This window comes from Chroicocephalus ridibundus, chromosome 2 (genome assembly GCF_963924245.1).
Source record: "Chroicocephalus ridibundus chromosome 2, bChrRid1.1, whole genome shotgun sequence".
NCBI classification, from domain to species: domain Eukaryota; kingdom Metazoa; phylum Chordata; class Aves; order Charadriiformes; family Laridae; genus Chroicocephalus; species Chroicocephalus ridibundus.
Window position 1 is genome coordinate 146,538,800 of NC_086285.1, and position 14,561 is coordinate 146,553,360.

Below are 14,561 nucleotides of genomic sequence, written 5' to 3' on the forward strand. Positions count from 1 at the left end.
TTAATCTTTCATGGCTGCCCATGGGGTTGTTTTGCTCCTTGTCTTGTTGCGAGTGGGAGTACCTGTATTATGGACAGGAGCTGCAAAGGAGGGAGAGGTGAGGGTTGTAAAGGGCAGGGCAGGCTGTGCTTGGACAGGCTGGTGAAATCAGAGCAGGTGCATTCCTCAGCCACTGCCTCAAGGAGGTGAAGGTTTCTGGGCAGGGCAGGGGCAGAGAGAAGGGGACTGTCCAGAGGGTTACCCGGGTCCCGTTTCACTGCTGCATCACGGTGTTGAAACCGTGCAAATCTTCAGTCACGCAAAGAAAAAAAACCACCTACAATCAACTCAAGTGACAGAACTTCTTCCCCCTCCCTCTGCGCACCCCCCATGTTTTCCAAATACAACGTCAGTGTTATGCTTTGCAGGAAAGGTAATAGAAGATTGTGTGGAGACAGAAGATTTTCCTCAAAATAAATGATCTGTGTTAATTTGAATCCATCTGTCTATCTGAGAGGTGCAAATGATATGACAGAAAGTATAGTACACTTCATGCGCACGAACGTACAGTCATTGCTCCTCAGAGAGATCCTGATGGATTATAGTGTCAGGACAAGGATATTGAATCTTACAGCATCAATCTATTATTCATGCTGAATAATCTGTTATTGCTGTATGGGGACTCCTAAAACGATAAAGTCTGTCTTCCCCAGCCGCTCCTACTCTGCTCAGTTTCTGGAGGCAGCAGAAGAGATGACACACAGTGTATGTAGTTGATTAAGGTGGGACAAGGTCTTTTGTCACTTCTCAGCTGAGTGTGCAGCAAAGGTGGTAACTGCACAAACTGCTGGATAGCTGCACATCCCCTCTCACCTTTTAATGTACAGTTTGGAAAATCCCTCTGCAGAACTATGGGCTAAAATATAGCAAGACCAGGTTCTGTTTTATGCCAGACCTCATTCCACTGCTCTGTGTTCACATGCACTTTAAAGCATTGCCCTGACACTGTAAAGGAGGGAGTGAAGGCAAATGAAAACTCAGGCCCTGCGTATTTCAAAGGCATGTGCACCCGAATCCACACTTACCTTTGGAGCTGGAGGAGATCAAGTTGTAATTTGAAACAGAAATAACACTATCAGCTTCAAAATCAGAGTTTCACCTAGGGCCCTTCCCCGCCTCCCTCCTCTCCCCGCAGTTAAAGTTCAACTATTTCATTTGTAAATGCAGCTCTGTGATACAATCAGAAGCAGAAATGCGGAGGTGCCATTAGCGCAGTCAGGCAAACAAGCTGCTCTGGCTCCATCGTAAAAAGCCTGACTGTAATGTTAACTTCTGCTATTAGAGTAAAGTATCCCCCCAGCAGCCTTGCCGGAGCCCTCGATTTGAAGCTGCCTTTCTCTTAGGGATGTTAGTATTCTGGTCACTGTTTTTTTTCCCTTGCTTGCGGATCAGGGAGGGGTTCCTTCATGCTCTCCCTTCCTGAATCCTCCCAGACCCCAGGGACCTGTTGGCCTCTCTGCCCAGCGAGGTGTGTGCGTCAGGTCTGTTTGAGAGACCCCGCAGACCTCTTCATTCCCCATAGCGCCCATTCTGCTGGAGCAGGTCTCACATCCGCCTGGTTCAGGAAATACGTACTGGCGTTTTTCTCTGGCCTTTTCCTTAGTTCACAGTTTGGGGTTTTGTTGTAGTTTTTAAACTGAGGAAAAGTGAAAAGTAGAATCGGGTCGATAAATAATTGGCCCAAATTACTATGTAATGCACATATTTGTCACTGAGAAGAACAGTTGGATTTTTAATACAGTTTCATCTCTCAAGATTCATGCACACTATCCTGACTGAAAGCTATCAGTGATGTTTCAGTTCACAATGCTTGCTTTGCATCAAAGTAGTCCTTGGGGGACTAGGTGATGGGAGACCCTTCTGCCAGGTGCTGCACAAACAAACACCTTGCCCCATAGTAGCGATAGAGGTTAGAGGGCAGGAGGTGACTGGTGGCTAAAAACAGACATAAGTGGGCATAGAAGGAAAGCACGAGATGGGTTTCTGACACAAAGGCAGGCAGGGCTTTCCCGGAACCAAGGGCACTGTCAAGTTGTGTGGATGCTACATGTCGAAGAGGTAGGGAGTAGTTTTAGAAGTGTTTGAGAAACTCCTTTCCTGACTGAAAGACAGGATGAGATGCATTTTTGAAACTGAAGAAAGATATGAAGGACCTTTAAAGTGAAGATCAGGAGTATCTGTTGATGGGATGGAGGAAGGAAGAGTGTGAAGAGAATTGGGGGTGTGGGGAGGGTAGGACTTTTCTTTGGCCACACTGAGTTTAAATTGTGAGCTCTCAGAAGAACAGACCAGACCAAAATATGGCTGGAAAGGACGATGCAAGATGATCTTCCTATGTCTATATTAACAAATAGTGCAAACATACAAAGCAGGTTTGTAGAGTGAAACAAGTCAGGGCTTAAAGACCTGACATCCACGTGAGACACTTTTTAGGAGGTTTTATCTGAGATTATCTTTAGTCAGTTCCCACAGACTAAGCAACCATTAACAGCTGGAGCATGTGAGGTGTGCTCCTTGGACACATCTTCTGCTCTGGCTCTTCCAAAGAGAATCCAGCTCATGCACTCTCAGCGCTCTGGTGTGAACCAAAGCACGGTAAGTTGGGGCCATCAAATGATTCATCTCAAATGTGGGCTCCTGATCCAAACTGAAGCATCGATACACACCTTAATAGTTTGTCATTCTTCCCAGCATGGGAGCATCTTTGCTGGACTTAGGACAGAAGTGGAGAATAAATGTGTGAATTGCCAGAGTGTGGATCGTAGCTGAATTAAAATCTTTTTTCGGAGGGAGGTGTCTGTTTTTAGTTTCCAATTTGCTTATGTGCGTTTCCAGAAGTTTAATTGTTGTTTGCACTACATTTTAAAAGCAATCTCTCTGGCACACAGATTTTCATCACAGTGAATTGCCTGAGCACAGACTTCTCCTCACAAAAAGGAGTAAAAGGGCTTCCTTTGATGATTCAGATTGATACGTACAGCTACAACAACCGCAGCAATAAACCCATCCACCGAGCCTACTGCCAGATCAAGGTTTTTTGTGACAAGGTAAGTGGAAAGCACAATTACTGTGGATAGAAGAGGAACTTTGTTAGACAGTTTATTATTGCTGTGCTTTAGATCTAATTAAATGTTTTTTTTTTTTCTTTCCCTAAAGAATTGTGTTTCATGGTAGAATTTGGATATCAGCTATATCATAAATCTAATAGGTTATCATGTAATTATTTTACTGCTTTGCAGCCTTTTTGGCCTGGATTCCTCAGCTTGTGAGCAATACTTGGAGTGTTTAAGGACAGCATGTTATAGGTCATGATACAGGAGTATCAAAAAAGTCATAGAAAGCACAAAGGTGAAGGTCTCTACTTGGAAGGTCAGTGCTGACCATAGGCTCACGCAAGTGCTGTTCTGATGATGTTATCCCTTCTCACTCTAACAGCTGGGATAGGTAATGTGTAAACTTTGTGGAGAGGTCTCTGATAGAGAAATGCACGTACAGGCCTTTTTGAAAGGCCTGCTAAGCTCTTTTTTATGATACAGTGGAAAACCCTGAGTCCCAGTGATAAAGCTGGTGGTTTTTTTCCCTCCACTTGATTACGTACCGTTATTTTGGAAGCTTCAATGTTGCTAGGATTTTTTTATTAAAAGTAAACTGGAAAAATATATTAGCCATTCTCACTTTGTAGTTCAGTAACTATTTTCTTTTCCTTTTTTTGCTCATTCCTTCTTTTGCAAAATTTTTACTATGGGTTTCCTGACTCTGTTGTGAGAATTGGTTAAGATTTTTCAGCACCAAAACACAGATCATGTTTTAATGAGTCTGACAGTGAGTAGAAACAGTTGCTCAGAAATATTACCTCAGTGATGATTCTTAGATGTGAGTGTGACCACGTTTCAGTTGTGTTTAACACCTGCCAGCTGATGGCTTTAACCCTGCTGGGAATGACCTTCCAGGGGGCAGCTGATGCCTGGGTTCTAGTCAAGGTTCAGGGATTCAAGAACCTACATCTCTTTAAGTGACTCAGAAATTTATCCAAATTAGTCTTCCCGTCTTACAGATGGGAATAGAAAGGCAAAAGGCCATGCCCCAGGCAATATGTAGCATTAACTTTTTAATGGAAAGGGTAGGAGTTCAACTGTTCCGGGTCTCCATGCTGTTGCTCCTTCCCCTTTTTCAGTTCATTCCCCTGTTGCTGTCTTGACAACGGGATCTTGAGGGCTAATCAGTCAGTTATGTTAGTGGAGCAAAAACTTGGAAAGTAATGAATGTAAATGTATGCACTGAGGTCTTCTTGCAGTCAAAATGTTACGCTTTTAATTGTAACTTTGAATGTCAAATATTTAGAGATTTGAAGCTGCAGCTGGATGTTAAAAGCTCAGTAAATATCAAAGTAACAAGTCATTGTTATCTACCTGTTTTTGAAAAGCAATTAGAAAAATCTGAATTATTTAAAAAAAGAAAGGAAATTCAGAGCACAAACTCATCAAGGGTGACCTGTAGACACAACTGGTGGAGATTTTGAATAATACATGTTCATTGCATCTGTTGGCTTAATTGGTACTTCAAATATCCAGACTAAGAAGCAGGAAATGGATGTTGAGTCTTTTAATCAAAACTGTCTCAAAGTAGAAGAAAAGATCACAGGGGTAGTTAAAGTGTTATCAACATTAAAACTATATTGCAAGTGGGAACTGGAGGGCTCAAGGGTATCGATAATAGGATTTGTATCTGTATAATATAAATGTATACATGCATACATGCGCACAGAGCTTTTTAACTTAATGCAGGGCCGAAAATTAGTTGAATGGATGCAAATGAATTAAAATTATCAAGGTCAATTCACATGACGGTTTGTGCTAATTGGCACTTGGAAAGAGACTGAGGCCTGCTTCTCCCCTCACTGACACTGCTGTATCTTTACCGGCATCCGTTTGTCACGGTGCTTTTGTAAGTAAATAAATGGTTGGAAAATTTCCACTTGCTGGTGGCACTGGGAGGATTCGTCACGCTCAGAGGAAGGTTGCTGGTGGGGCTGGGTACCCTCATCTTTACAAGATGCCAAAATAAACCCTGGCACCGGTTGAGGTGGTGCTAAATGGAGGCTCCCTGTCTTGGGTCGGTTCCTCTGCTGAGTCTGTGACTTGCCCTCTAGTGACAGAGACAGGGTTTCACAGAATCACGGAATGGTAGGGGTTAGAAAGGACCATTGGAGATCATCTTGTCCAACCCCCCTGCCAGAGCAGGGTCACCCAGAGCGGGTTGCACAGGAACGTGTCCAGGCGGGTTTTGAATGTCTCCAGAGATGGAGACTCCACCACCTCTCTGGGCAGCCTGTGCCGGTGCTCTGCCACCCTCAAAGTAAAGTTTTTCCTCATGTTGAGATTGAATTTCCTGTGTTCTCGTTTGTGCCTGTTGCCCCTTGTCCTGTCTCTAGGCACCACTGAAAAGAGTCCGGACCCATTATTCTGACACCTGCCCTTTAGATTTTGATAAGCATTGGTGAGATCCCCTCTCAGTCTTCTCTTCTCCAGGCTGAACAGCCCCAGGTCGCTCAGCCTGTCCTCATAAGAGAGGTGCTCCAGTCCCTTGATCACCTCTGTAGCCCTCCCCAGCTGGTTTGCTGCCTGTTGGGGAAAGGCCGTGAAGCCGAGACAATTATTGCCCACCTTTTTGTCATGATCAATTAAAAAAAAGTATTACAGGGTCATTAAAAAAAAACAGCAAACATATAATAATTTTAATACAGTTTAAAAGTGTGAATGGCACCATTGTGCCCCAATCTGACAACCGTAAAGAGAAGCTGATGAGAAAAGTGCCTGATTTATTACAAAGAGGAACTGCACAGTAAATTCCTCCCCTCTAAGTATTGAAATGTATCTTTGTTTGAAACGTGGAAGAAAAAAGGTTTCTGTGCCTGACAGTGTTCTTACAAATGTTTTTTCTGCAGTGATGGTGCCTCTTTAGGACCAGTAGGTGTGTTTGTATAGTAATTTAGATAAATCACAGGTACAGGTGTCCAGTTTTAAAAAAAAACATTTGCTGATAAATTAATGTCCTCCAGCAGAAACACTGCATAGCCGTTGTGGAAAGAGTATCCCTGAAGAAATAAAACTGCATTTAACTAAGTGGCACATATTATATATATTTTAGTATTTACTCAGGCAGTTGCTTAAATTCAGTATTAATTTACATATGAAATAGCAACACCAACTCACATCCAATGTGTGCTTTGTGATATAAATGTATGGAGATAAAGGCTGCAAAGGTAGTAATCATGTGCTTGCTCCCTGTTCATTCTCCAGTCTTTCGTCCCTGTTTATTTTCCAGTAGGCAATCTTCAAAGCAACTGTTAGAGTGCACGTCTTGTTTCCTCCATGCTAGTTCTCTCTGCCCTTGCAGTCTCTTTATCATGTGCACATCACTGATGCTGCATTATGATAAGAGAATATAATTTTTATTCCTTAAGCAGGTTGTCAGGGAAACTTGCTACCAGGCCTATTTATATTTATATATTGCAAGATGCTTTAGCCACTGTGTATGAAGGAACTGGGGATTCAGAGATATTTTGATTTTCTGTATGTGATTAGCCTCGCTGAAAAGAAGCAGAAACATTTGACTTGGCAAATACAATAACATTGTTCCAAAATCAAGTAAATTAATCCCGTTTTCTTTACTCTGAAAAACTACATGTTGTTTGGAATATATGCAGTTACTGCTCTCTTGTCTTCAGTATGGATTGTCATAGGGAAAATGGATTATTACAGGGTATTAATTGCCTATTAATGTTCAGCTTTAGAGAGAAGAAGGCTGAAGTCTATGGGCCTGTCCTACCAGATACTGAACGCTTTGGCCTTGAACTAGAAACAGGTGTACGCATGAGCGTCATAATGGTGATGGCAGTGGTCCTTATGATGGTAAGGGCTTTGCTAGGCTGGAGCTAGACTGCAAGACGTAAGCTTAAATAAGCTGAAGACTTGGAAAAGAAGTATTTTGAATCAGCTGAAATTCATAGGCTGTGTTTTGCTAATGGGTAGTAGCAGAAGTACTTATTGCGTTTATACCAAGTCCAGACATCAATGAAAAAATGAAAGATGTACTCAATTATTTGACTGATCAGAGCCTAATTTATAGTCCCCTATGAGAGGGTTGTTTCTTCTGTCATGAAGAGATATGCAAACTCTGATTTATTAGGTATGTGTCAGATGGCTCAGCTGTGAAAACTGTCCAGCAGAAATGCTCTGCTATGCAAAAATCTCATTGTGCTCCACTGTCTCAGCACCGGCAAAAATGACGTACATCATGTGGGCATCCCTGCGCTGTGCCATGTGGGGTTCTCCTAGCTCAGAAGGCCTGGTAGATAGTTTTGTGGGTATTGCAGTTGCCACATTAGTAACGCGGCTGTGGCACAAATAAGCAGTGGTGGGTGGGAATGGCTGCCCTGCTCAGAGATTGCCTGCACCCCAGGGGACTTGGGGGTATCTTATCTTGCCTTGAATGAAGACAAAGCTGTGAAGCTTTACCAAGTTCATAGTTACAGAGAGTATTAAAGAAAAATCAGCAAAACATACATTCTTTGTTGTGTATAAAAGGCTGAGTCCTCCTCAGTTTCTGCATTCCTGAGGGGGAACTCATGCTTGTCTGTGTATGAAATGACTTTCAGGGTTGGTCCCACTACCTGTGACAGCAGAGTGGCAGCACCAAGCAGTAGGTAGGGCTGTGGCTGACTGGCAGAGCCACCTTGTGCAGCCCAGGGCTCTCGGGGATGCGTCTTCTGCAGGACAGGGCTGTGAGGCATAGTTTTGCTCCTTTCTGCCCAAGAACGGGTGGCCTTTAAAGACACAAATGTGCCCCTAGAAACAATTTTGATAAGGGCACAACTCTGACTCCCTTGTCTTCTGTCAGTGGCAACTGAATTGGGACCCGGGTCTGGAGGCAATGTTTCTGTTAGACACCTTCATGTTTTTTAAAGAGCTGTTTCTTCCTCCACCTCTTGCAGCCTCTGGAAATCTATTGATAGATCAGAGCCAGGAGTACATCTTTCCTTGCATTCTTTTCAAGCTTGTTTCATTGGTTTATGCGTGAATTTTGCCATCTTGAATGGATATTTTTGGCTTTCCTTGCCTCCCTCCCCCTCCCCGTCCCCCCTTTCTTTTAAGGAAACTTCTAATTTTAATTTGGAAAAAAATCTTTAATTTTGCATGCTGACTGTCTGGGAGCATATGGATCTTTAATACCCTTCACAACATGACTATTCATATTTATAAAGTAAATTAGGAGAACTTCAAAGGAGGTGTTGCTGCTTTTTATGTCAATAACAAGTTTTATTTTCTAAACTTGTTGGGAGTGTATTTACATAACAGAAGCCTGCAACTTCCCAGGAGTTCCTGGGGCCTAATAGGGCCATGCTACATTGCTTTCCAGTTTCTGGAGGGCTCTCCCTGTTTGAAATGCCTGTATTTTTCTGTAAGAGCTCTTGCACTGTTGGCAAGCTGTCAGTGTAGCCTTCTTGCACTGGCAAATCTCAGATGCCTCTACAAAGCTGGCCACAGTGAAGTGATGCCACCCCCAGACAAGGTGGGTGGAAGAGAGTTTGGGGAAAAGCTTAGCACAGGCATGATCTAAGACAATGGCAATCCTGTGGGTGTTTTAAGTCAATAGATACACAAAGTATTTGGCCTGAACACTCTGTCCATCGCAGAGGCACTGGGCTCGGGATGCCTATTGTGCAAGTTGTGGTGGCAACAGCTGCCTGAGCCGTCCATCCCGTCTCCTCCAAGCTTGCATGTGGATATGTTCCTCTTGCTGTCTCCGGCCCTGTGGGCTGCTGGATGTGCCAGCCAGAGTTTTGGGCACAGGTGATCAGTCCGGAGCTGGCACATTCCCAACAACCTGGTCAGATTTATCAGTAATGGGATAACCAGTCTCTGTTTCAGCATTTCTGATGTGTCCAGCACTGTAGTTCCAGGCATCGCAAGGTACGATGCTCACAGTGGCCTCGTCTGATAATATCTGTGGGTTGTCTTTTTTGCATCAGGGAGCAGAAAGAAAAATCCGAGATGAAGAGAGGAAGCAAAACAGGAAGAAAGGCAAAGGCCAGGCCTCCCAAGCCTCGTGCAATAACTGTGAGTAAGACAGGCCTTTCTGGTTTGGGGCCAAGTCACGCTTAAAATGTCTCCTCTCATAACCACATTGCTTTGTGATCCTCCTAACAGCTGAAGGGAAGTTGAGTGCACTCCCTCTGCAAAAAAAGAGCGATATCACCTTCTTCAAAACAATGGCTGACCTGGATTCCCAGCCAGTTCTCTTCATACCGGATGTTCACTTTGGGAACCTACAAAGAACTGGACAGGTAGGAAATGACAATGAGATGAGCCGGTGCCCTCCTGCCGTCCAGACACGCTTTCTCCCAGGCAGGTTTTAGGAAAACGAAGCACTATTCCTGGGGGCTTTTGGTTTCAGCTCTCCTTTCGGTAAATGCAGCTCTTGGTGAGTCACTTAAAAAAAGACCTTACAAGAGAGAGTGCCTTTCAATTTCTGGGTGCAAAAAAGGAGTTTGTACATCATTAACAACTGAATAGTTTGTGTTTGTTATGGTTTTGCCATTCTTCTGCTAGGAATAAAGAATGGAAAAAATAGTCAAGAATTTTGAAGCAGGAGGTTAATTTGTGACTGAAAGAAAGTCTGGTTTTGAATGTGCTATTTGGCTTGATGAAATGAAGTGCCACCTTGTGGTAGCAGAGGTCCCCCTCCCTGTGACAACTGAAAAAGATGACCAAGCACTTAAATATGTAAGGAGGTCAAGAGTATGCCCACTAAACACCACTGCCCATTTTCTGTCAGCATCACCTAGAGATCTGGGAATTCCTCGGAATTTTTACAAAGTAAAAATCTATCATGCTAATGTTAATATTCAGTATTGGCTTAGTGCAGAAGTCATGGAGTCATTATCACTGAGGTCTTTGCTGACTTGACTTTTTTAAGACCTACTTTATTGCTTGCTGGGAAATTGAAAACCTGAATTGGAGGGTCAGCTCTGACAATTTTTTGAATATGAACCTGTTATTTATTAACATCTCAGGGAGTGGAATGTGACCTTTATGCATGTGTTTATAAAGACAGATAGTAGATGAGGAAATTTTATATGCATCTTGCTGCAAAATATTAAAATAATGAAGATTAAATGACACTGAGTGTTGGAATTGTCATTTATTCTAAAGCAGTAAGAATTGTGGTAGAGCGAAGCACAAAGAGCACAGACATTGCAATCACAGCTGTCACTGACTTACTCTCCAAAATTGGAAAGACGCCCACTCACATATCAGTGCTGGGTACCTTCTGTCCTCATGGCTTTCAAACCAGAATGTGGATTTGTCTCAAAACAGGAGAAGGTGGAAGCGTTCCTTAGCATGTGTAATCCTGTAAATAATTTTCTAAACTAACTGGAAGGTACCCCAGTTTACTAGCTCTTAGGCAATGTTCAGCCCTGTCTTTTACTGCTCTATAGGTTGCAGTCTCAGCATTCTTGCTATCCTGAACTTTTCAATTGTTTTGTGTATTATTTAATGTAAGTATGATCTATTATGACAATAATTGATTATTTATGAACGTTTTATTATGAAAGCATAGCCACTTTCATAGCCACCGGTCATAGAATGAGTTACAGACCTCAGAACCAGCAGAACGCGGGGCTCCGGTGCCCTCCCTTTGCCCAACGCTTGCACAGTAACTCAGCAGCTGGAATGCTGGTACACTGGTTGGTGTGGACCTGCGGCACGTTGTGAGGAATTTGGCTGACTGTTCTGTAAAGCCTTTGACAACAGTCTGTGATTTTATACCTCCCCTGCTACTGTTAGCTGCGTTTGCTGCGGTTGTAAATTTGGTCCCAGTGACTGTGAGCTATACTGATTGACACAAAACAATGGTCTGGGCTTGAGCTTCTGCCCACAGCCCGTACAAAAAAGTTCAGCTGTACCATTAGTAATTGTATTTCCATTAGGCCTGTAGTTTAATGTTGGTCTTTCTAGTTTAATTAGATTTTCAGACAGTGTTAAATACATACAAAAGCTTGTGAGTGTTGTGGCTTAAATCATATTAGGGGTAATTTAGGTGAGTAGTGATCCGATTTAGAGGATTGTAAAATAAGTGGGGAAAATGATATAAACCAGGAGAGAGGGCAATGTCTGTCAAAATGCTTTGATATATTTCCACTAGATGATACTCAATAGCAGTTTTTCTAAGCCACACTTTTTGCAGATCACAATTAGAACTAGATGTTTGTGTTTTATAGAAGGAAAAGGTTTTTTAACAGATGAAAAAGTGCAAAATACTTGTCTTTTCTCCCTTTTGAAGTTATTCTGTTAAGCAGGTGTCTGAGTTTTGCAGTTAATTGTGTTTTTTTCCACCCTTCTAGGTTTACTATAATACAGATGATGAGAGAGAAGGGTAAGACATTTATTGTTTCACAAACTTTGCAGTTAGCAGTTCAAACTCATAGAAAGCAGGCACAAAACAAAATCAGATAAAACTGATGCCCTTTCTCCTCCTTTCCTCATGTTCTCCCATCACTAATGATAGGTGAATAATATGTAGAACTAACTGGTAGAGGGAGGTTTGTTTTATGGTAACTTTCTTTTCCTTCATGTGAACTGTCTGCTTTTTATATCTATTTTTTATTACATTTCCAGGTAAAACACTTTAAAGAGCCATAAGGTTCCATACAGGGACAGGAAAATGTATTTGATAATAAAGTGCCTTTTATATATATAAGGGTCCTCAAATAGTTTAAAAACCAGGAATTTTTTAATGAAGTACTGACCATCACTGTGTTCCTGAAAGCTGTTTAGCAGCACGCGGGTGTGTATGTGACAAATGCAGGAACTGCAGAGAGAATGCCCAAGCGCCAGAAGAGAAAGGTGGAAGGAGAATGGGAGATCCTGGGAAGGGGGAAGGTTGGAAATAGGAGCACCCCGTAACTGGCATTGGAGGGACTGGAATAATTGCAGAAAGTCCCTAGAATAGTTAGAGATGTCATGAAATAAGGGGTTTAATATGTGTGGCTGAAGTCCAGCCAGTATTGACTGTAATGTGTGCAAGCCCCATACTTTTATCAATTGCTTGAATCCCAAGTGAGCACCCTCAAATCTGGGAGTTTGGAGTAAGACAAGTGCACTCACATAAGCCTGCAAAAAGTGGCCTGTGGTGGGGAGAGGCCGGGTACCCGCGGCTAACATCGACTTGAAAACAGAAGGCCCTTTTTGTGTCTTTTATGGAGCTAATGTTTTTCATGAGGCTTATGGTGGAATTTGAGCACGTTGGCCTCAGTTCTCTCCTCCAAGACTAAAAGGAGACACCGAGTCCTGCCAAAGCTATGCTGAGGGGAGAGGGTGGCTGTGGTGCCTTCATCCCTCAGCTTCCCCAGCAGAGCGCGTCGCAGCTTCGGGCTGAATCTGGCCCAGCATGTTTTTCCTTTTGAACTTGCTGGTTTGTATGGTCTCGGATTTTAGAAATGTTGTTGGTGTTTCCTGAGGCTGTCTCCTTGACCCTGAAGAGGAGGTGAATTAATGTGTAAATGTGGGTTCAGCTCTTTACTTTGCTTTTTTCTTCTTCCTCACCCCACTTCCCTCAATATTTAAACAGTTAAGGGCCTTTGGGGTTTTCAAAATAGTATGTAACATTGGAGCATATTTTCCTGTCACCTGTCCCAGCCAATCAATCAGGGCAATTTGAGAGGCTTGGAGAGTTCAGATAAGCATCAAAAGCTAAATCCTTGCAGTTTCTGGTCTGGTGCGACTTGAGTAGCCAGTGGGGGTTTTGCCAGAGTACGAAGTGAGTCATGACTGCTGCTGTTGCCCCCTCTCCTGCTGGGAGCACAGCTGTACTGTGACATGGTCGCTGTTGTGTGTTTTCTAGTGGCAGTGTCCTGGTCAAAAGGATGTTCCGGCCTGTGGAGGAGGAGTTTGGTCCATCCCCTTTGAAACAAATGAAAGAAGAAGGCCTGAAAAGAGGTAACAGACAGTTCTTAGCAGTTAAAAATAAAGTTGTGGGACTTACGCCCTCAAGCTGGGAAGGGCAGGTGTGACTCAGAGCAAGTTAGTTGTTTTGATGCTAGTGCAAGAGTGGGGTAGATGGGAGAAGAGATCATTACACCTACCAGTATAGGAGGAGGCATTTTAACAAATGCCTAGTAATGACTTAAAAGCAGAAAAGAAAAAAAGAAAAAAAAAGAAAAGAAAAGGACTGTGCTATCTCAAGAAGAGATCAGGACACAAGTGTATTTAAAAAAGCTAGAAAGTTTCTTGATCCTTGGCCAAGCTACATAGTTCATAAATGTTCCAGTAGCAAATCTGTGGTTGTCTATTTTTAACTTCTGCTCATCTTTTCTGTTCTGGCTGGGATCACAAGCAAATATGCAAGATGCACTGGGTCAAACACAGAGACCTTACACAGGCAAGCTCCTGCTGACTGCGGACTTAGATTAGCCTGAATAAAATCTCAGAAATTTCCTACCCAATTAGAAATATATGACATGGAGAGACATCTTCCAGCAGACCTAACTGAATCATTTAAAGAGATGGTTTCCCTTAACTTTTTTTGTTGCCCTGAGTGAGTATCATTACAGTTGCGTTTCACATGCTATACCAGTCCAACTCCTGCTCTCCAGTCTGCTACAGTGAAGCTTAAGTTGAGTAACATTGAAGCAATGGTTTAGGTAGAGCTGTTAAACTTTGCACTGAAGGTAGGGGTGAGCAAGTGGTGGTTTTGTCCACAAAATCTGCTTTGTGTACAGTCACTTCCAGTGCAGTGCTATAGGTGATAACCTCCCACACTGCCACAGTTAGAGAATAGTTGGCGGTTCCTTCAGTTTCATGAGTTCTGTTACATAAGTTTATTGCAGGCTCCAGGGCTTTGACCAACTTAGATAATCAAACTTGCAAATGTTTTGAGGTTCACCCACCCATTTGTGAGACAGCAAAGCAACAAGGTACAGAAGCGAGCTCTGTTGCTCTTAGTTGCACTAATTTTGTGCATTTGACTCATTTGAGCTTTATAGAAACAACTTCTCATGAGCCTGCATTTGCAAAGTTTCTCTGTTGGTTAGGATGGTGTGTTTGGACCAAGGGAAGCATACAAGATTACAGGAGGGAGAGTGGTATCTTCCTGGAATAAATATGAACATATTCTTCTTTTAATTAAATCTTCAATTGATTATGTGAGATCAGCACTGGCCATACACATGCATCTGGTTGACTCAAGGACCCGACCAAATTTGCATTATCAGGGCTCCATCAAGCAGAAGGGGACAGCCACAAGGGCTACATTAAAGAACTGTAATTTCCTGCAATTTCACCTGGGTTTCCCAGCTGGAAGCCTGGAGAGTTGCCTTCAAGGAGGTATTGGTTTGCTTTGGTTATTCTTTTGCTGTGGTAAGTGGTTTTAATATCGTCCAGGACTTGCAAGCATTTCAAGGGGAAGATTTGAAAGAAAAAAAGTTTTTTCAACTGGTGACAAAACGGTGTTAAATAATT

At 42.8% G+C, this 14,561-nt stretch overlaps 1 protein-coding gene across 3 annotated transcripts in view; it reads left to right on the plus strand.

Annotated features, from left to right (window-relative positions):
* GRHL2 (grainyhead like transcription factor 2) overlaps positions 1-14,561 on the plus strand; it is a 71,503-nt gene that overhangs the window by 39,753 nt on the left and 17,189 nt on the right. For all 3 annotated transcript variants that reach the window (XM_063327290.1, XM_063327289.1, XM_063327291.1), the window contains exons 9-13: positions 2,928-3,086; positions 9,071-9,158; positions 9,249-9,385; positions 11,447-11,478; positions 12,946-13,040. In XM_063327290.1, the coding sequence (XP_063183360.1) occupies positions 2,928-3,086; positions 9,071-9,158; positions 9,249-9,385; positions 11,447-11,478; positions 12,946-13,040 (511 nt within the window). The remainder of the gene's footprint in view (positions 1-2,927; positions 3,087-9,070; positions 9,159-9,248; positions 9,386-11,446; positions 11,479-12,945; positions 13,041-14,561) is intronic.